The sequence below is a fragment of the Columba livia genome, chromosome 2, assembly GCF_036013475.1.
Source record: "Columba livia isolate bColLiv1 breed racing homer chromosome 2, bColLiv1.pat.W.v2, whole genome shotgun sequence".
NCBI lineage: Eukaryota > Metazoa > Chordata > Aves > Columbiformes > Columbidae > Columba > Columba livia.
The window spans coordinates 7605936-7627452 of record NC_088603.1 but is presented as its reverse complement, the minus strand read 5'-3'; the positions used below and the strand labels follow the sequence as shown (position 1 = coordinate 7627452).

The 21517-nt window shown below is 41.4% G+C and overlaps 1 protein-coding gene and 1 long non-coding RNA gene across 14 annotated transcripts in view; one reads left to right on the top strand and one right to left on the bottom strand.

The window, feature by feature from the left end:
• LOC110366209 (uncharacterized) overlaps window positions 1-7279 on the bottom strand; it is a 35988-nt gene extending 28709 nt beyond the window's left edge. The window contains exon 1 of one of the 3 annotated variants that reach the window (XR_010470869.1): window positions 6464-7279. This is a non-coding gene — a long non-coding RNA (uncharacterized LOC110366209). The remainder of the gene's footprint in view (window positions 1-6463) is intronic. The other 2 variants (XR_010470870.1, XR_010470868.1) reach the window with 2 other exon arrangements.
• PRKAG2 (protein kinase AMP-activated non-catalytic subunit gamma 2) overlaps window positions 1-21517 on the top strand; it is a 234603-nt gene that overhangs the window by 175169 nt on the left and 37917 nt on the right. For 9 of the 11 annotated variants that reach the window (XM_065050424.1, XM_065050423.1, XM_065050429.1 and 6 more), the window contains one exon: window positions 7015-7102. In XM_065050424.1, the coding sequence (XP_064906496.1) occupies window positions 7015-7102 (88 nt within the window). Of the gene's footprint in view, window positions 1-6619; window positions 6739-7014; window positions 7103-21517 lie in introns of those variants that run through there. The other 2 variants (XM_065050434.1, XM_065050431.1) reach the window with 2 other exon arrangements.

The following is a 21517-nucleotide window of genomic DNA, read 5'->3' as shown; positions in this document are numbered from 1 at the left end:
GATGCTGTCAGCCTTTTTGGCCACCTGGGTGCACACTGGCTCATGTTCAGCCACTGTCAATCAACACGCCCAGATCCCTTTGTCCCAGGCAAATTTCAGCCGCTCTTCCCTGAGCCTGTAGTGCTGCCTGGGGTTGTTGTGACCCAAGCACAGGACCTGGCACTTGGTCTTGTTAAACCTCAGACAATTGGCCTCAGCCCAATGATCCAGCTGGTCCAGATCCATCTGTATGGCCTCTGCCCTCCAGCAGATCAACACTCCCACCCAATGTGGTGTCATCTGCAAACTTACTGAGAATTCTGTTCCTTAGAATAGAGGGTGGAAGCTACAATTCCTGCATGGCTGCTCTGTTCACTCTGAGCTTTTCAAGGTAAAGGGATTTTATGTCAGAACCAGACCCAGAGCTCTTCCTGCACTAGGACTGGCCACGTTCTCTCAGCACCTAGCAGACTCTTGCAGTGCCATTTTTCCCCGAGCAGTAAGCATTTTTAAATACAGAAGGGACCCAAGATGGGATCTAATCTGAGCCTCACTGATTCTAGTGTTCTCAGCCGTCATAAACCACTGGTGTCAGTTATCACGTTCAAGCAGAAAACAAGTAGGAGTTTAATTTACAGTTTAACCAGCAGATGAAACCTTGTTTTTTTTCTGATAACTTCTTTTTCCACTTCATGAATCACACTAAATTAACCCCCCAAAAAGCAGTAAGTGTTTTAAATTAATTTTGCACAAACAGACAGCAACAGAATAAGTGTATCTATGACATACATTTGGAAAAATTCTTAGTTGTTCATTGACAGCTCATCAGGAGAAGAACTGTTAACTACTTGAGCTGTATAGAACTATAATTGTAGTAAGGAGCACTAGCAAATGGTGGGAAAATTACCATTTGTAGTTTACTCTTGCATTCAAAATGCGTTTTCCTTGATTTGCATTTAGATGGGAATTCCTTCTTGTTGCTCTTCAATCCATTAGGTTTTATAAGCTAAGCATACTTGGAAGGGCATTCGGTGTTACTGCCAAACTATGAGCTATGCAGGTGGCACTCCAGGGTATCGGTACCAAGTGTCACCGCCTCCTTTCATCTGAATGAAAGGAGGAGCAGAAAAGTCAGGAAAAGCTTTGAGAAAGGCAGCTTTTTCTTTTTGTGCTTTGAATTTACCTGGAAATGTGTATTTCCAAGTAAAGCACAGATAACATTTTTGTTGCAATGCTTGAATAAGACTGTTCCACGCAGACTTGTGATTTACGGCAGCATTTCTTTTTTTAGGTTGTTCTTTCTATTCCTACCTAGTCATCAAAGACTAATACGTAACCTTTATTATTACTCGATTTTTGCTTCAGAATTTTTCTGATTTGGAATTAAGGCTACTTGTTGGAGGTGGGGGGGGAAGCAAATTTACATTTGTATTAGATTGTTAGTAAACTTGCTTTCATGCAAAACATACATGTAAAAACTTCTCACTGAATTACCATACTAAGAACAAAGATTTTTTTTCTGAGGTTTAGACAAAAATAGAAACAAAAGAAAATAAGTTTAGAAATTACATTAAAATTCATTCTCCCCCACAGAACAATCATCTATATGTAAAAAATTCCCAACAAATATTTTTTAATCTGTTTCTAAAAACCTCCAGTGACAGAGATGTTACAGGTTTTTTTCAGCAAAGTGTGCTGGTGCTTCCCTGTTGTTATGCTCAGCAGGTTCTCTCAAAGTCCAACCTAATACTTCCTTGCTAAAGGCTGAGGAGATAACTCCTTATCCCATAACCAGTGGACCCAGAAGATAGTTTATCACTTTCCTTCTTGCAAAAACATGTTGCTTTTGGAAACTGGTATTATATTGTCTTTCAATCCTCTTTTTTTTTTTCCTAGAGGAAGACAAACAAGAAGTTTTCAAGTCTTTCTTTACAGGTCATGTTTTCTTAACTCCTAGATTGTTGTTATTGCTTTTTTTTGGATCCCTTGGTTTATTCTTAAGTTCAATACCTAAAACTGAATGCACTGTCCCCGCTGGCATCTACCCAGGGAATATGTAGAACAGATTCTCCGTGCATTCTGTATATCACATTTGTAGTTACTGTGATGTTTATTTCCAACAATCTGACATTGTTGTCTGACATTCAGCTTCTTTCTCAGGTCTTTTCCTTGCAAGACTGCTGCAAGCCAATCCCTTCCCATTTTATTTTTGCATTTGATTATTGTGTAACGCACTCTACTTACTCATATCAAAGTGCATCCTGTTTCTCAAAGCATTGCAGCAATTCTCAAGATTATTTTAAGTTCTAAGGCTACCCCTAAAAGAACAGTGTCTCTTCTCCTTGCGTCATTTGAAAATGTGATCAGGTTATTCATTATTCCTTCATCAAATCATCAGTGAAAACACTGAATGATATTAGAACACAGACCTCTGTGGAAACCTCTCTTAACCCCTTAGATAAAGAAATATTACTGTCTTTCTTGTGAATATTATTGTGACCTTTAGCCAAGGTTTCATCTGGACCATCTGGCTTGCTTACTTGAGTGTCCTGCTTGCCACAAGACTTCCAGCCTGTTACTAAAGCGACTGAGACGGGCTTGCCATTGTTTACACACATTGGCTGTTGCTGATCTTTATTTCCTCTAACTACTGAAAATGGGTGTATTTGTTCTCTCATCCACCTTGGAATCGAAGTTAACACTGCGCAGTTTATAGGGTCTTGGCTCCTTCCCCTTACAGATCACTGTGCTACGCAGAATGAACCTGACCGATGTACAGATGAGATCTAGTCAGTACAGCCACTGCACATCATTTTATCCCAAGTAGTTGCCAAAAATAAGCCGTGTGAAGGATGTCCTAGAAATGTTTCTTTCTTCCCTGGCTGCAGAAGCAGCAGCTTTGGGTAACTCGTTCAATATGAAAAGCTACACAGCAGGTGTCTAAGCTCAGGTGAGATGAATCATGTCCAAACCATTTTGATAGGGCTGATCTGACCACTGCCCTGATAGATCCCTATCCGAATGGATGCATTCCTGCTAATTCAGGGAGGCAAGATGGGAGGAAACTACATCAGAAAAATTCCTTCTGCAGGTTTTAATTGCTGTTCACATCCCTGAACTGTCCCTACAATTTTAATACTTCATGTGTTCTTATGAAAGTAATTCCTTCAATAGGAGACAGGAATAAAAGGACTCCTAGATTATCAGATAGGTTTTAACATATTCATTATAAGTGCATACATCATTTACAGGACTAATATTACTTCTACAGAGTATTAGTAACTCCCTTTGCCCTAGAAAGCTAAAGAAAACAGGCAAAGTAAGCAATTTTCTATTAAAATCTACATTCTAGCCTTCCCAGAAGTCCTAAAACCTCTTTTGTTTACATCTACCTTTTTATGACTTTTGCTGTTGTATCAACCTTGAGTTGTTTTACTTTGCCCTTACAAAGATTACTGCATTAAGCTTCTGTGTTAACATTATGTTGTAGGTCTGTGTTTTTTGGCATAAGAAATGCCTCTGTAAAAACCTAATTGAGACAAAGCAAAGAAGAAATGTATTCAGGCAGTTTTGAGTTTTGCATGTATTTATTTTCTAAACTTTTATATATGAAATTGATTTTGCTTAGCAGTATTCAGTATATAAAGTCTTGTCGCATTGGTATGTCAAAATGTTAAAATAGGTTACTTGACATGCTCTGATAGCAAATATTTAAACCATAATCTAGACAAATCCCTTGGATATAGTTAATAGAAACCTCCTGTGGCAGTAGAACAAATAGTCACAATAAAAAGATATTGAAATGTTACAGTATAAAATATCATCTTGGTGGGAATTTTACGTTCTTTGAAAGACAGATCTTTTCCCTACCTTTAACCAGTAATCCTTTTGTAAAATAGCAGGCAGACTTTGTAGAGAGAAGCAATACCTAAGACCATTGAAAATATCTGCGAATTTGTCTAATGCTGTAGTAAATGACAATGAACAAGACAGTGTTTTCCCTGCTGACTTAAGCAGACTTGAGCGGGTTGTTTCCAGAAGGTGCGGTCCTGCTGTCATTTCTGCCCTTGGCACTCCCTGTGCCAGCGCTAGCTGGTACAACTGCGCGCTGAGTTGGATCAGGAACTGATCTGGATAAAAACCAACCTTTTCTTTCGGTCCTTTTGCTTTTCAGCTGCATCAGTTTCCTGTTCTGACTCACTGTGTTGCCTACAAGCCAAAAGGAGCTAGAATGTGAAGCAAGGAGCAAAATGAACACCATGATCGGCAGCTTGTTCCAAAATTGGTTTAAACAAATTGTGAGACTGCAGGCAGAGATGGAATTTCAGCCTTAACTTCTCAATTTCCTTTGGGTTTTTTGAGCGGTATGGATGTTACAACATAGCTATAATGTTCCCATTACAAATCTCTGATATGTATTAAATTACTGCCTTTATATTGTCTTGAGTTTCGCATAGTACTTGTGGTCTGGCTGTAGATTCTGTCATTGTAAAACCCCGATCTTGCCGTAAGCTCTGAGATTCACAGCACAGTGCAGCTCATTACATGAAATGGGCTTAACTGACTTTTTAGAAACATATCTGTGTTCTGTAGCAGGTGAAATGCAATGCAGCTTTGAAGATTCACTATCACTTCCAGCTACAAACAACCTCAGACGTTTGTGTCCTCATGACTGGTGCTTAGTAGATTATGGAGTGTAAATTAAAAAACAAACAAACAAACAAACAAAAACAAATAGAAAGAAAATCATGACAGTTATTTCCAATCAGATATGTCATCTTCTTCTCTTCTTTTGGTTAGCAAAACAGGTTAACAACTCTTATCAATATCAAGGTACATGATAAGGAAGATGAATTATTCAGAGCTTTGAAAGATAGCTCCCAGAGATAATTAAAAGATTCCAAAGCATTTTAATTAGTAGGCTGAAAAAATTCGAAATTAATACAAACTGCTTTGGTGTCTTCTTAGGCTGGTCAGATTAATTTTTGAAATCCTAGAAGTCTTTTAAAAATACAGCTCAGAATGAAATGTTTTAGGATTTTATTTCAAAATTTTCTTCACAGTAAAGAAGAACTGGATATTGTTAACTTCCTTGTCTATCCTTAAAAGTGTCCCTAGAAAGAGGCAGCTTGGGAAAAAGATGCTGTCACCAGCAGTTAGCTTCCTTGCTTGAAACTTCTCTGGACTTGAGAAATAACAGCTAGCTCCCTGTTTTCCCATAATTTTTGGCACTCTACTCCCATCATAGCTTTAATTCTAATCACCTTCAAGCTTTCCTGTGTTCTGTGCACATTACTATGCTATCCCAGACCTATTCAACCTTCTCTCCTTGAAGGACTCGCTGATCTTTTGAAGCTTGAGCCTCTCCTTAGGGACCAATAGATGTTAAATGTTCTCTAAAGGCTCCTGTGATTCCTTTGAAGCACCATGTACATGTGTCTGCTCACAAGATCTGTTGCCATTGCCAAAGAAATAATCTGTTTATCCACCTCTTGAGCATCCATGTCTGAACTGGTCCTGCTGGGCTTCCTAAACAATCAGTAGGGACCTATTCATTATAGTTAAGGAAGCGTAGCTATAGCTTACAACATTTCACTGCCTAAATAGATCTAAATGATGAATCTATTTCAGATACTTCCATTGATTCTGCTGTAGTCTGGCAGAAAAACTCAGATGCAGACTTGTAAAGCTGGGTGCGATAAATTCGTGCTTGGTAAGCAGATGGTGTAAACTCCATCCTTCAGGCCCTGTAACAGCAAGCGGTTCGGGCTGTCAGCATACTCAGGTGCTTGAGGGCAAAGCTCAGGGGGTGACAGCACCTCACAGAGAACAGCTCTGAAACACCAGCCTGCAGTGACAGCCATGGTGGGGCATTCAGTGTTGTTTTTTTTTAAAGCACGATCATCTAGTCTGACCACAATGTAAACTAGAATTTCACTCACGAATCCCTGGGTCTAGTTCCCCCCGAAATCCAGGCTGAGGTGAGGCGCGCTGTGAGGAGGGCGCTCCGCCTCCTCAGCGGGCTGCTCCGGGGCTTGCCGCCGGCTTTGACTTACATGGAACACGCCGACATTCGGGCTAATCTTGAATTGTAACTTCTCGAACGTTTTAAATGGAAACGAGCGCGTCTGGTCCTAGAGCTGGTACTCCGGGATGGCGGCGGGAGCTCCCTGTCACACAAGGGGGAAACCCCCCTCAACACCCGCTCCACTCCACCCCCCCCCCCCAGATGGCAGTGGAACTATCGGCTTCCCCGCCGCTGCCTCGCAGGTGAACGCGCGGGACCATACCAACCCCGTATCGCGGGGGGAGCGGAGGGCTTTCCTCCCCTCCGCCCGCTCTTGCACCGCTCTGGTCCAAAGCAGCCAGGCGAACAGCCGAGCCCGCAGTGAGGGCTGCGAAAGGCGGTTGGCCGGGCAGAGCTCTTGGAGTGGTAAACCTCTCCGTCCTCCCCCTCCCTTTTGCGCGCGGAAGTGGTAGTTACCTTCCCCTCCCGCTGCTGACCAACGGGCTTGACTGCAGCAAAATGGAACGTACCAATCCCTCCATGGGAGGGGGGGTGTGCGGGGGAGAAGAGGCGGAGAGGTGTGGCGGGAAGCGCTGTCCTGCCAAAGGGCGTCCGGCCGCCCTGTGCTTCCCAACGGCCGCCGACGGCCGCTCCGTCCGCGCCGGCGAGAGGCGGCGCCTCCCGGAGGCACGGCCGCGGGGAGCCCGGGGGCCGCAGGGTTAATGGGCCGGGCGCAGCCGCCGCGAAGGGGGGTAGGAAGGGCGAGTCCCGGTCCCTCCCCCCTCAGAGTGTGCGGGGTGTGTGTGTGAGAGGCAGCGCGCACCGCGCCGTGCGTGTGTGGGAGGCCGAGGGGCAGCAGCAGCCGCCGCCGCCCGGCCCCAGCGCCGTCCCGCCCGCCCTGCCCTCAGCGCTCGGCGGGAACCGCGCCAGCCGCTCTCCCCGCCGCGCCGGGCGGCTCTGATGCCGCCGCGGGGCCGGTGAGTCCGCGCCTGGATGCTCATCGCCTTCTCCTCTCTTCCCTCCCGCAGGCGGCGGCGGCGGCAGCGGCTCCGGCTCCTTCTCAGCTCCCGGCCGCCTCCGAAGGGATGCTGGAGAAACTAGAGCTCGAAGATGAAGGTAAAAATTCAAGGGGGGGCGGGGCGGGGGACACCCACACACCCAGCGGGAAGGCAGCGGGGTATCCCCGACGAGGAGCCCGCCCCGGGGAGGGGGCTGCCCCGCGGAGCTGCCGCCTGGGCGGGTCGCAGCCCTTCGCCGGCTCGGTCCCTTTGTCCCGGGGCCGCAGCTTGGCCCGCACGGCGCCGCGGAGCTCACAATGTGCAGTCCCAGTCAGCCGGGGTCCCTGGCGCTGGGGGAAGGCAAAGCTTCGTGGCATCCCCTCCTCCTCCCTTTAAAACACTCATTCTCCTCGAATACGTCTGCGATACCAAATATAGACTTTGAGAGCGAGGTGCAAGCAATGATGGAAAGCTTTTTCAACTAAAGCTTCTGCTCCTTATGGATATGCATACATCTGTTTGAAGCGGATAGCTGTAAACTACATTTTCCTTATGTGGCTGCTCTCTTGGGTTGTTCTTCGCTGCCCTGCTAAGAGCTGCAGTTCTAACAGAGCGTGCTGTTCTTGATAGGGAAACTCCTGGCAAGTTTTTGTATCTTGCAGACACTAAGCTGTGCTGTGGAGGAGCAGGAATGTATTTTCTCGAATTTGCACAAAGCATTCACTTACCTCTGAAAGATCCGTATTGAGGACCTTGAGCTTTTAAGTTTTCAGAAAGAATCAGATTAGCGGATGCAAATGTGGACGCATAGCTAATCTTAATGCTCGGGATTGTAAAGTGGCTGAGACTTTATGGGATGTGTTTTGCTGTAGTTGGTAACTGCTGTTGTAAAATGTAGGACAAATATTTAAGGAAAACTTTGAAAATAGTAGGCTGAGTCATTCTGCGAAAAGAAATATCTAAGCCGGTGTGCTAATAAGCAGCTTCTTGGTTACTAGCAAGCTTTCTACAGTTGTGGAACTGGGCTGAAAAAGCAACACCTTTTATATTAACCTTTCTGTGGGTGAGAAGAGGAAGTTCTTCGCAAGTGGATTCTTTAAGCTTTATTTTTGAGTCCAGACAGAGTTGGAATTGCAATGAAATACTTGTGCCTTTGTGAATCCTGAACATGGTCAAACTTGAATATTTGTTGCAAGGGATTTATTGCTAACTTGTAGGTTTTTTTTCCTCTGATTGCTTAACTGTATTTATTTAGGCCTTTTTTTTATGCATGTAGTTAGAAAGTTATCAACCTTCCTTTTTACATAAAGCTTGTTACAGCTAGGTAGGAGATCCTAAAACATGCTGAATCACTAATAGTTAAGCCATTTTAAAAGCTACCGTAAACATCTTAGAAATTTAGATCTCTGAAAAGCATGACTAGGTTAAAAAAAAAAAAAAAACAAACGCAAAATTTTGATATAGCATAGTGTCGTTTGGAGGCACTTGAGTAGGCTGAATGTCTGCATGTGTCTTCTAAAACAGTGTAATACGATAACCTGAGTTCTTCAGGAAGTTTGAGAATGTTTTTTCCCCTGTTTTTCAAGCTTCTGTTTCACTTTATATCTCAGTCAATTTAGCTTTAAAAGCAAGGCTCTGTCTATGGGCACTCAAGATGGGTGGGTGAGAGCAGTTCAGGGATCTGTCAGAAGATCATGCCTAATAGCAAACCTGCGACCAGTTTGAAGTAGTATGCGACTTTTGACTTTCAGACTTAATGAAAACCTAGTTTTATGCCTAATTTTAAAGCTGAGTGAAAAGGATATAGAGCTGTATTCAGAAGGAAAGATCTAAGTAAAATTAAGAGTGTGAATGTTGGACCAAATCTTAGAATGCTTTTATATGAGGAGGCCTATGGAAGGATAATCACAGAAAATTGAGATGTAGGTGGAAATGCAGCAGCATAGTTGCAGTATGTGTTTTATGACCTAAATTTTTGCACCAGTTGCTCTGGTTGTATTTGTGCTGATATTGGAGGTGCGGGAGTAAAATGACATCTGGTGGTGTCCACTTTTTTTGTCGGGTGGTGGTAATAAGTGCTCAGGAGTCGAGAAACTTCCCTGAAATCTTCATTTCATGAAGTGGCTGTAGCCACACTGTGACTGATGATCTTTTGTCAAACTTACAGTCTGTCCACTGGTACCTAAAACTGTGAGTTAAATGAGAGATTTGAAACTTGTTTTGAAACTGCTTTTCTGACTGCCTCTGCTTCTGCCCGTTTCCTCGTGCTAACTTTCTGTATCCATCAACAGTTGCTAACTATCTTGTGTATCAAATTATGCTGTGGCTTTCCTGAAACAGAGAGCTTAATAAAAAGAGCTGAAAAACTGGTCTCAGTGTGTGCACTGAATGCTATCCAGTATGCTGAAATGGATTTTTTTGTCACTCTCCTCAAAGGTCACACAAATGAGAATGTGAAAGCAAAGAAGGCATTCATTTAATTTGGATTGTAATTAAGAGGGTTAAATTAAAAAATGGTACTAGAAAGATTTATAGTCTAAGTAGTACTGTAATGAAATATGCAGAGTCTAGCCTGATGATGTGATTTCCAAATAAATGGGTGCTGTCAGCTGAACAGCATTTTTTCCATTATATGCATTATATACAAAGAATGTTTATAAACTATTTTGTACATAATTAGGGTGGACAGGGTGTTATTGCAGAAAGAAGTGCTGGTCATCTTTTTGGTTTGAAATGTCTCTACCTCGTATATCTGGCTGGATTCTCTAGTATCACTGCAGCTTATTGGTTGGTCACTAGTTCTGACTAGCATTGGCTTAATAATAATATTCTTGTGAAGTGTAAGGGCAAATCTTGGTGAGATGTTGTTAAACAGCATCAACTGCACTACAGCTGAGATAAGATGGACTATAGGCTGATTATGGACGCAGAGAAGGACTGGATAGGCCAGTGGATATTTGTTTTATTTAGGACTCCCTAGAGGAACTTTGTTCCCACAGCAATCAGAGCAGGAAGGTAAAAAATCTCATGTAAGAAGCCCAAAGTCACTTTTTAACTGAAGGGTGCTCTATTTAAAAACAAACAGAAAACTTGTTAGGGTAAAATATTCTGAACTCATCCTGCTAACTGTTCCTTAGATTGGAATGACCTACCTGTGTCGCCTCAAAAAGTATGAAAGCTACCTGATGATGAGTGTGGAGTTTCCCAATGTAGTCTGAAGTAGGTTAGTGTTGAGACATCTCTCCCAAATGTATAGAAATGATCAAAACCTGCTTATCTTTATACATACTCTGGGTTTGCTTGTTCAGCTCTAGCGTTTGTGCAGTCACGTTTCTATATTAAGGTTGGTTTTACTTCTGATCAATGTCAAGAGTTGTCCTGGGTTTTTGTTTTATGAAGGTTACTATGAGCTTGGAAAAGAGCAAGGAGAAATTATTTAGAAGATCTAATATGAAAAAAGGGCTTTAGTTAACAATTTACAGTTACTAGACTTGATTTGTTGAGGTGGAATTCCAGAAATGGTTGTGTTCCCACAGCTACCTGTGCTGTGAGAGGAGAAACTGGACTGGAGTAGCAAATGAGTTGCAAACGCATGCCTGTCAATTGTATTGATTTAATTGGTATAGTGTTAGCATGTTATTTTGGAAGCTAGTTTTATTGCAATGTTGGCTCTCATCCATGTTAATCCCTTCCATTTGCTCTGTCTGGGCAATAAAGTAGTAGCTGCTGAAAGCAGAATTAACTACTTTTCTGTAATATCTGCTACCTCGGAATATTTTCTACAGACAGCGTAAAGTTAGTTGCAGGGTTCTCCTGTATCAGTGCTCAATTCCTAGTCTGGAAAAGAATTCTGCAGAGTGCATGCACCAATTGTAGCACCAGCATCATGGGACTGATGCACTTGCTCTTGAATGCTCTACTTCTCTGGATCGTTGCACAAAGCAGCATTTAGACAGTTATTTGATAAACAGTTTGCATTAGAGTGGAATCTCTCCTAGTAATGCTCTGGCCTTCATCTCACTCTTCCTGTAGCATCCATCTCTTCTGTCTCATGCTCGTTTTTGGCTGTCTCCTGAAATAGGCTTTCACGAGTAATTGCATCTCCTCTTAACCAATTGTTGTGTCTGGGTTCATTCTGTCCCTGCTCTGCAGATTTTCTTACTGTTTCTTATTAAAGTAGTTTCTTGTGGAGATGTTCTTGTCTGCCAGCCTCCCGCTGTCAACTGAGTATCTGAATAAAGGTATGAAAACAGATGTCATGTTTGGGCCGAAAATAGTTAAAACAAGCTTGTAATAAAATGCACATTGATGTGCCTACTAGACTTTGTTTAATTCTTAAGGCTGAAGAATCAAGTGCTCAGTTTAGGTGATGGTAAAGTTAAGGTGTTCTTTCGCAACTGTAATTCATTTCTTATAAACATTCATTATGTGATTGTTAAAGCTTATGCTCTCTGGAGTACAGAAACATCATTTTGCCCACAAGATGTTCTTTGAGATATCAGGATACATGGTGATAGTGACAGGGGGTGTTTTATATGAAATTTTCCACAGCAGATTAGAATCCTAAATAGATATAGCAAGAAATTGTTAAGCAGTGATGGTAATTGTTATTAATAGACTTCATGTGGTTTTAGAGTTTGGGATTATTTTCTCTTCCTGCTTTAGAGTTACTTTGTGATGTAATATAAGAGGCATAATAGCAGATTCTAATAAATCTCATAACTTCTTAGTGCTTTTTGTCCTGTCCATCTGATCATTCATACTGAACAGTTGCATCTGAAGCTATTGACAACTGCTTATTCCACTGAGTTTACTCAGTTTAAATTTTTCTGGTGTTTTGAAAGAAAGAATATAGATGGCATGATGGTCTTTTCTGTGATGTACTTCCTGGAGCTGTTAAAGAATAACATATTCAGGGTATTCTAATGTTCAGCTTTATTAGTTTATGCAAGAAGTGATGATCAAGTTGCACCAGGGGAGGTTTAGATTGGATATTAAGAAAAAAATCTTCATGGAAAGGGTTATCAGGTGTCAGAACAGGCTGCCCAGGGCAGTGGTGGAGTCACCATCCCTGGAGAGGTTTAAAAGGCATTTAGACGAGGTTCTCAGGGACATGGATTAGTGCTAGAGTTAGGTTAGGTTATAGTTGGACTTGATGATCCAAAGAGTCTTTTCCAACTGGAATGATTCTATGATTCTAAGTATTGTGCATGGGTCTTCTTGTCAGCCCAGTCTTCATTATCTCCAAACCGCCCTGTTTTCCTGTTCCTACATAAGATACAACTCTCTTAGTCTTAAAATGAGGGAAGCCCTATTCTGTCTTCACTAGGAAATAACCAGTTCGTAGCAGCTAAAGCATGCAGAGGAGTAACCAGTCTTATTCAGGAAACAGAACTTACCAAGCTGGGAGTTGTTAATGTGGGCAAAACATTTTCCCTAGCTTGTTCTTGGAAACAGTGAAATCATTCTGGCTCAGGCTTCCTAAAAGAAACTATGGAAGAAACGCTTACCATGGCAGTGAGTCCATGTAATTGCTTTGGCAAAGCTGCAAGCAACTGCAGGCAGTTTTACAAGGAAGTGTTGGGGCTGATCCTGATCAGTGCAAGAAAGACATGGACCTGTTGGAGAGCATCCAGAGGAGGCCACCAAGGTCATCTGAGGGCTGGAACAGCTCTTCTGTGAGGACAGGCTGAGAGAGTTGGGGTGTTCAGCCTGGAGAAGAGAAGGCTCCAGGGAGACCTTGTTGCGGCTTTTCCATACTGAAAAGAGGCCTGTAAGAAGATGGGGACAGACTTTTTAGAAGGACATGTTATGATAGGACAAGGGGTAATGGTTTTAAACTAAAAGAGGCAAGATCTGGGCTGTAAGTGAGGAAGAAATGTTTTACACTGAGGGTGGTGAAACAGTGGCCCAGGTTGCCCAGAGAGGTGGTGGATGCCCCATCCTTGGAGACATCCCAGGCCAGGCTGGACGGGGCTCTGAGCAACTTGATCTGGGTGAAGATGTCCCTGCTCATGGCAGGGGTGGCACTGGATGAGCTCTGGAGGTCCATTCCAACCCAAACTATTCCATGATTCTGTGATTGTGTCCAGGTAGTGTTGTGCCTGCATGATTTGCAAATATTATCTTCCAGGTGAAAGCTGTTATTGGCCAACAGCTATGTGTGAGGAATATTAAGACAACTTGGTACTCTCCTACATTTGAAAGGCATTACTGCTTCAGGTGTATGTATACTTGTTAGTATCTGGTGGCCAATGTGAACTGCTGTTTTACAATAATCTTTACTAGCTGCTCTTGCTAGCGCTGTCCCTGTTATCTGCATCAGTTCAGGGATAATGTCTACTCTGCTAGTAACTTCCATCCAGAACTACTTTGATCCAGAAGCTATTTGGTTTGATAGTGGGCTGTCGCAGTTAGTAAAAAACTGCTTGATATAAGGTCGAAGACTTTGGACAGCATAATCTCAAGTCCCAAGTGTCCTGAGACCCCTCTGCTTTAGAGATATTGAGTGTACGGCATTGTGTGCTTGAATAACGATAGGCGTGGAAGATGTGACAATCAGTGTTGCCTTATAGGTGACTACACGGTGCTGTTTCTTGTCTGCGACTGCTTTGCTGAGCCTTGGGGGGACTGAGTAGAGTCCTCAAGAAACTTCCAAGGTGGTGATCTGCAATATTCTATCTGATTGACCTCTCCAATGCTCTGAGTATGCAGGGAGGACAGTGTAGATTAAACAGTATTACTGTCTTGGTAGTTTGATTACCTCAACTGTTAAATTTGGCTCTCGTGGTCCAGTCCGTGCTCTTGGAAAACGTAGTGCCTTGGGACATGACTGAGCAGTAAATGAAGGTGACTTGGTTTAAGCTGAAGTAATGCCAATGTGACAAGAATGATAGCAGAATATTTGCATAAGTTGGCTCAATCTAGCTATTGCTAAACAATCATAAGAGATGTTTCTGCTGACTAATAATCTGCCACAGATATGACTGCCCTTTAAGATAGAACTTTCTGTAACAAGTCCTGTTTTCAGTAACTTGAGGGTGGATGAGCCCAGGGCTTTGTGGAGCCTTTCTTTAAGTCAGGTCACTTGCATCAGCATGGCTTTTTGTTAGGAACTTGCTCTTTGGGTAACACTTAAGCTGTCTGCAGTTACTTTATTGATTTGAACACTTTGACTTCCAGAGCTTCCAACTGTACTAGGATTACATGGGTTTGTGAGGAAATAACTAGGTCCAAAACACCTTAAGGAATGTAGCATTTCCAACATCAGTACAGGAGTTAATGGTACTGTTTGTCACAACAGTTCTTGCATCTTGAAAGAAAATATGCCTCTCTATAGCAACACTGTTTGCTTTTGGATGCATATGTGGTGGGCTTTACTGTGGCTCTTCTGTGGGCTGAGAAGACAGACAGAAGGGAAATCTGGGAGTAGAGGGGAAAATCCTTCTGTGGAAGAGTTGTACTAATGGCTAATATTAACATCTAAGCAAAGCAGTTTAATAAGAACACAAGCATAACTATGCTAGAGTTCAATTTGACTTTTGGGTGTCCAGCTTGGCATCTAGTTGGAGCTTTGGAAACCTTAAATAGAAGGGATCATCCTTCTAAGAGTGGACCACATCTAAGACGTTTTTAGAATGTGATGTAGGTATCGTCAAGGTAACTTTTGAATACTACTTGAGTACATGTAACTAGGTTTTAGATTCTGTCCTCCTCTGCTGAACTTTATGTGGATTTTGTCGTTTTACATGAACCAGTTTGGTGGAGAATTTTATTGTTAGTTAAACTTTGCTAATTTTGACTGTGGCAGAAATCTGCTTTTCTCTGTATTTTGAGTGTTTAGTTCTGACACTGGGCATTTTCAGAATCAGAATCAAACTTTATCTACTATTCCCTTACACTGTAGTATTATTTTCTGCTGCTTAATTTGATGAATTTCTATTGACACAAACACACAGAGGAAGGAGATACCTGAGGTGCTAGAGAAGCAAACTGGGATGGGCATAGAAAAGGGCCATTCATGAGACCAGGAATGTAGAACTTGTATTAAAGCAGGAAACTAAAAGGCTTTGCTCATTTAGCTTCATAAAGGAAAGCCAAGAAGGGATGTGATAACATTGTATGTATGAAAACATCCTGTAGGGGGTGGGAATGGGGTAAACACCAAGGAGGAAAATTAACTGAAGGACAACACTGGCACAAGAACAAATGGATATAAACTCTTCTTGTGTAAGCTTTGAAATAATATTCTAGCTTCCGTCATAGTTCTGCAGAAGTAAGTGTGTAGAACAGACTATTAATGCTTCAAGTCACTTCAGAATGGAGTGGGATCACTCGGTGAAAGGGATTGTGTGGTTGCCTTTAACAGAAGACCCTGAATGCTGTAGTGCAGAAGGTGAATGCTTTGCTTTGCTCTGCTCCGTGCAAGCAGTTGCATGTATCTCTCCTGCTGTACTCTTGCTTGATCTCCCTAGTATTTTTTAGTTAGTTACTTTTAAAAACAAAAAGAACAAAACCCCAAACCCAGCAGTGCCCTGGATGGACATCATATGAGTTTAGAGGAAGATCAGCTTTGGGTGAAGTTGCAGTTTATCTGTGATATAGAGAATGGATCAACAGAACTTCTAAACTAGCTTCCAGTATCCAAATATACTGTATTGAATATGTATTGGATCACACCTACTTTACCTAGGAAACTGCTAATTCTCTCTCTGCGTAGTGTCAAGCTACGCCTGCCATTAGGTAAATATCTTTAGTAGTATATTGAAGCGGAACACTTCATAATTTATTAAAGTGTGCATACAGATTCATTAATTGTAATAAGAAATAGCAATAGTAGCTATTTAGTAAATGTTGGCGTACATAGGTAGGGAAGGTGAAGAAATGTGTAATGGGAGACTGGAGAGCAATGAAAATGTAAATACTGAATTATTAAAAGCTTCAAGTTGAGATATTTTAAGTAGTTGTTCAGGATTTGAGGACAACAGTTTTAGACCTGACAAAACTGTTTCTTCAACAGACATACTCCAAAGTCCTTAAGACTTAAGCCCCAAAACTTATTTTTCTTTAGAGCATTATATAAATCATGCTTTGAGTTCGGATTGCCAGTCTTCAGTGGAAGATCTCCTAAAGATCAGATACTTGCCCTGTTCAGTATATGACTGTGGCTTGTGGAGATGTTGTGTACTCATCTTGAAAATACTTGTCTAGTGAATAACACTTTGGTTAAGCTGCTTGTTTAGATTTTGTCTAAAACTAATTCCTAAAAGACTTAAATGGCCATCTCTTTTCCAAAGTGTGCCATCTTTGTTTGTGATAGGACTTACATTTGCTTTAAAGAAATAGCAGAAGTTCAAATTGTTTACCCATCTTCCAGTATAGATACTAAGGATACAGGCTGGTTTATTCTTTCATACCTAAAACCTTCCTTGAATTCAACTCTCCAGCATATGGTTCCTGATATTAATATTCAGAGGCTTAATACTATTTTTAGTTTCTTGTGTTTCATGGCCTGTGTCTCACAATCTTGAAGAGCATGCCTGCATTCCAGACAGGCGACATCTTAAATTAGATCTTTGTTTGGGATGCTTAGGGAAAAAATCATAGTGCTTGTTGTCAAGGGAAGATCTTGAACATGTTTTAGAAGAGTCTTCAGGTCAACTTATTCTTTATTGTGGTGAAAAATCTTAGAAGCACTGTTAGGTTGCAGGCTGAAGTTACTACCTTTATTCACAACACCAGAGTGGTGTAGCTTTCCTCGGAGTACAAATCTTTGACTGAAAGTTGATTTAAGTGATTGTGGGCTGTTTCAAAAGTATGCCGTTGGACTTCTGATACTGTTTACCAGTCAGTCCTTAAACAAGGCAGATCTTGCTTGTAAACAAATAAGCTTCTGAGCCTGCCTGGACAAAAGAAACCTCGGTTATTATGATTAGCTCTGGAATGAGAAGTTTTCTTAAGATGCTCATCACTGCCTGAAGTCTCACATAATCATTTGCTTATCCACACTACCTGTGGAGAGCTACAGTAAAAGCTGTTGACTTCTCAGCCCATTTACCAGGACTTACTGACTCAAAAAATGAGAAACAAAATTCAGTGCAGGATTTTGAATTGTGCTACGAGTACAGGGAAGATTGAAAACACAATGCGCATCTTTCATTGTTTCAGGCAGCAACTTGTATTACTTTTCTCTTACAAGTCTTCAGTTCTTCAAACTTCAGTAGTAGCTGAGATATTTGAGCCGTAAAACCAGCAAAGTGGCTCGTTTGAAGTATTCTCAGGAACTAACAGCCTTTTCTGTTCTTCAGTAAAGCAGGATGTGCTTGTGCAGTTGCAGATACTTGTTAAGGAAGGAGACTGTACAGTGTCCTGAGGTTGCTTTGTTTTGTCTGACCAGCTTCTGGAATGCGTTAATAGCTCTCTAACAGCTGGGGTGGTTTGGTTTTTTGGCTTGCTGGTTATTTTGTTTAAGCAAACTGTGACTTTCTTCCCTACTTCTGCTATAGCAGATCAAATTAGCAACAAGGTAGTTCTTTCTCAATAGTAGTGTTATTTAGTGACTTCTCTGATTTGCACTCATTCAGTTGAGTGTTTCTTTCTGGTTCTGATATTCTCTGATATTCTGGATTCAGGTTGAAGATATTGTGAGGTTTAAAGTCTTGCAACCATTTCTAACTCCTACTGTGAACACTTTGAAGCATGTTCTCTTCCTGGTTTGAAGATCACTGAGGAGAATGCTGAATAGAATGAAGCCCATATCATCTGAGTCCCTCCTGCAATGTTTTCCCCATTGAAATATCGAGCTACTGCTAAAAGCTTTTCCAGAGTAACTAGTAGACAACTAAAGATGTGATCAGATGTCTCTTTTGTCACTGAAACCCCTTTTCTGTTCAATGTTCCTTCAATAGTTTTTGGACATGGTGAGCAGTTTTAGCTTAATTCCTCAGAAATGAAGGTTTCAAACCAAACCTGCTCCAGCAGGAGCATTGGACTAGATGATTTTTGAGGTCCCTTCAAATGCCCAACATTCTGTGATTCTGAAACGGCAGTTCTGTGAAGTTTTGTGGAAGTGGGAAGAGAGTGTGCTTCCTAAGCCTCACCTGTGCAGAGGAACTCTAGCAGGAGCTTGCACCTGTTCTGCACTAGCCGATTCACGGAAAATGGACCTGGCAAATGTTTCAACTTTGAGAAGAGTTTGAACTGGAGCTCCTGCCTCCCTAAAAACACACAGTTGTTATCCAGTCTTGCAAACCCACTGGAAAAGAAGACATCTTACTAGTTGAGATTACAATTGGAACGGCTTGTTATGCAGCTGCCTTGTAGTGATTCTGCTGTATTTTTTCCACATGTAGTGGTATCCACACTTGCTTTGAAATCAGTGTCTCAAGTGTACTGTGATTTTTTTTTTAATTATTATTATTATTTTTATTTTGTGTCCACCTTTTTTTTTAATATTATTATTTTCTGTCCAGTTGATTGTTTTATCAGGAGTAAAAACTGAGCTGTTCTTGACACAACCATATTGGCTTTCTTTGCTTTTGGTGAGCTGCTTTTGTAGGTGCTTACAAACACACTGGTTTTAATAACTTGCTTCAGTACATACCTAAGAATTCTGACTGATTTTTGATTTCTTTGACTCTTCTTTTGACTGTTACATTATCTTCTCCTTCATGAACTTGCAGAGTTCAGGAATGGTTGTTTTCAATAAGGGTGACTCCTGTTTACACAAGTAATGACTTGCTGCCTCTACATCAAGCAACTCCTTGTGACAAGGGGAGAAAACATCTTAATTACGTTAATGATCTAAAGTGACTGAAGAGTTACACAAACTCTAGAATGAAGACGCACTAAATTGTGTGCAAAAGGTGTAGATGCAAGCAATCCTGAATGGTGTGTTAAAAAGTGCCTTAAGTAATTATGAATATATTATAATTATTGAACTGAAATGTTTTAAGATGTGTTTTGGTTTCTTATAGCTTGTCACTATTAGAAACGATGAACCTTTTTCTGAAGACTTGGGCAATGAGACTGTGTGCACTTATTCCTCTATACATTGTTGCTTACCTGTTAATTCACCTACTCTCCTCTCTTACTTTGTGCACCTTTACATCCTCTTCCTATTTGTAGGATGAATTACAGTTAGCAGGGTAGAGCTTACTTAAGCTTTCTAATGTTATGTTTGTGTGCTCATGTTTCTTTTTAGAATCCTTCTTAGCATGTTATGTATTCCTGCTGTAATATGTAATTGAATTAATCTTGGATCATTGAAGAAGCTTATGATACTGATCTCTGGAAACACTTCCTATCACTTATTCGTATCAGGGTATCAGATCATAGTAAGTTTACAGATATTTCTTTAGCTGCCAGCTCGTGCGTTCCTCTAGATCAGGGTGGGAAATGTTCAATCTGCAACATCCATATCATATAGCCTGTGGCTGCATGAATAATGCTCATGTGTAATTTTAATGTGTGGTCTGCCAGGATATTTTAAAGCTCTTTGCAGCTTCCAGAAAGAGGCAAAAAAACCCCAGCCAAACTTGTTTCTGTCACTATATCCTCTCTTTTTGGTTCTTTGCATTTGAAATCCCTTCAGCTTCTGACAGAATAATCAACTCCTATTGCTGTCATCATATAACTTCCTATGTATTAGACTTTAAACCTGTCTGGGATTTTTTTTCCCTTCTGAAACTGGAAGTAGTCCTTTGCTAGCCTTGGTTGCCATCTCTGCAAAATAGTTGTGCTGAGCACGTTCGAAAAACTTATTCATTATTTATCTCCTGCCACTTAGAGCGGGAATCCTTGGAACTGTCTCTTCCCACTTTTTTCATCTCTTTTTACCATTCATCTTATCCCATGACTGATTACACGGGTGGTTATTTTAGTGGGATTTTTTTTTTTTCTGAGAAGAATTTCCTCTTGAATAAACAAACAGAAATCAAATGATACAGTACAACATCACTTCTTTTTTTTCTGTACTTGCCCTTCTTAAACTATGTTAGTATTCTTTTCCTCCCAAGTCTGACACTGATTCAGCTTATGGTGTCTTTTTTCTTGTCCACTGTTTTCAGTGTTCTTGGCACTTTAGCAGACAGCTCAGCAGACTGAAAAGTCATGCCCTCTTACTGCATTATTCTGTTCCTTGTGCTTCTCTCCCAGTCCCTCAGTTCTCATGCTTTTCACAGGATATACCATGTACATTTTAATTAGTCTCTGCATCATTCAAGCCTACCTAAAAATCTAACAAACTAGTCATATTTCTCTTGTAGAAGGCAGGCTGAAATAAAGCAGTTGCTCATGATCACAGCAACACAGTGTACACAGCCTAGTAATGGATTCCTTTTCCAAATCTCTTCCTGTCTGTGCCTTAGCAGAGAAATGTTGTTAAAATCCTACCTTAACATTTGATCCCGGGAATGCTGTTCTTGAAACCCCACTTCTTCATTCAGATTCCTCTGAAATTTCCAGGGGTTGTTGGTGAGCTTGTAGAGACTTCTGAGGAATAGTTTGTGGTTCATAGTGTTGCCGTTGCTCTTGGAGTGGATTAACTATATCCATTCTGCATGTTTTTTCAGATCTGGTAGAGGTGTTGTGTTTATGACTTCCACCAGAACTTGATCTCCTGCGTTGTGAAGGCTGTGGGAGAGCTTATCAAGGATATTAAGGAACTAATTCAGGAAGTTCAGGCTGGGGGCGAACAGAAACTTTATAGCCAGTTTTGGTGACAACTTTCAGATAAAAATGCAAGCAGAAGAACAATTCACAAGGTTAATGACATCTTTTACCTCTTGTGTACTCTGCCAAGCGTTATCTATAACGGGAGGGTAACTCACGCTGGCTTATTGAAGTGATTAGTCACCCTGGTGTCTTCTGGCACCATTTGACATAGCTAAGCTGATCTCATGGCTGGCTGCCGGTCCAAGGATGGCGTCCTTGTGCTGTACAGCTTGTAGTGTAAGGAAAGGGCAGGAATAGTCTGTTTACCACATGGCTAGATATGGGAGCTGATAGACCTAAAACTGATGCTATCAGGAAGCTGATAATTTGTGACAAATTCAACTTTTCCAGCCAACTTGTGGGACAGTTCTGTATAAATGCAGTAGCAATGTGAGGGAGGGAATGGAACCACAGAGCCAGCATGGAGGGATCAGCGGCTGCTGCTACTGTGCTGTGCTGCTGGGGCTGCTGTGGAGCCACAGCTTTAGCCCTGGCCTTTGGAAAGGGAGTTATTCTGGATTTGCCAACAAAGAAAAGCTGGCTAGGGATGTGAAAAAATTCTCTTTTAAACTGCAGCTTAAGCCAGATGTACATGAAGAACTCTCCAATTCCCATCTTCACCGTGATGATATATATTTGTCTAAGTTGTTTTATTTCTATGTCAACAAAAGACTTAATTATTTTACCTGATTAGGTGATGTGAGAGAAGACTGTAGAGTGCTTTTGCTGGTGTAACACCTCTTTTAGTACAGTTTAACAGTATAATTATACCAATAAACTTCACCTGATGTATTGCTGTTCGATCAGTTATGTAGTAAAC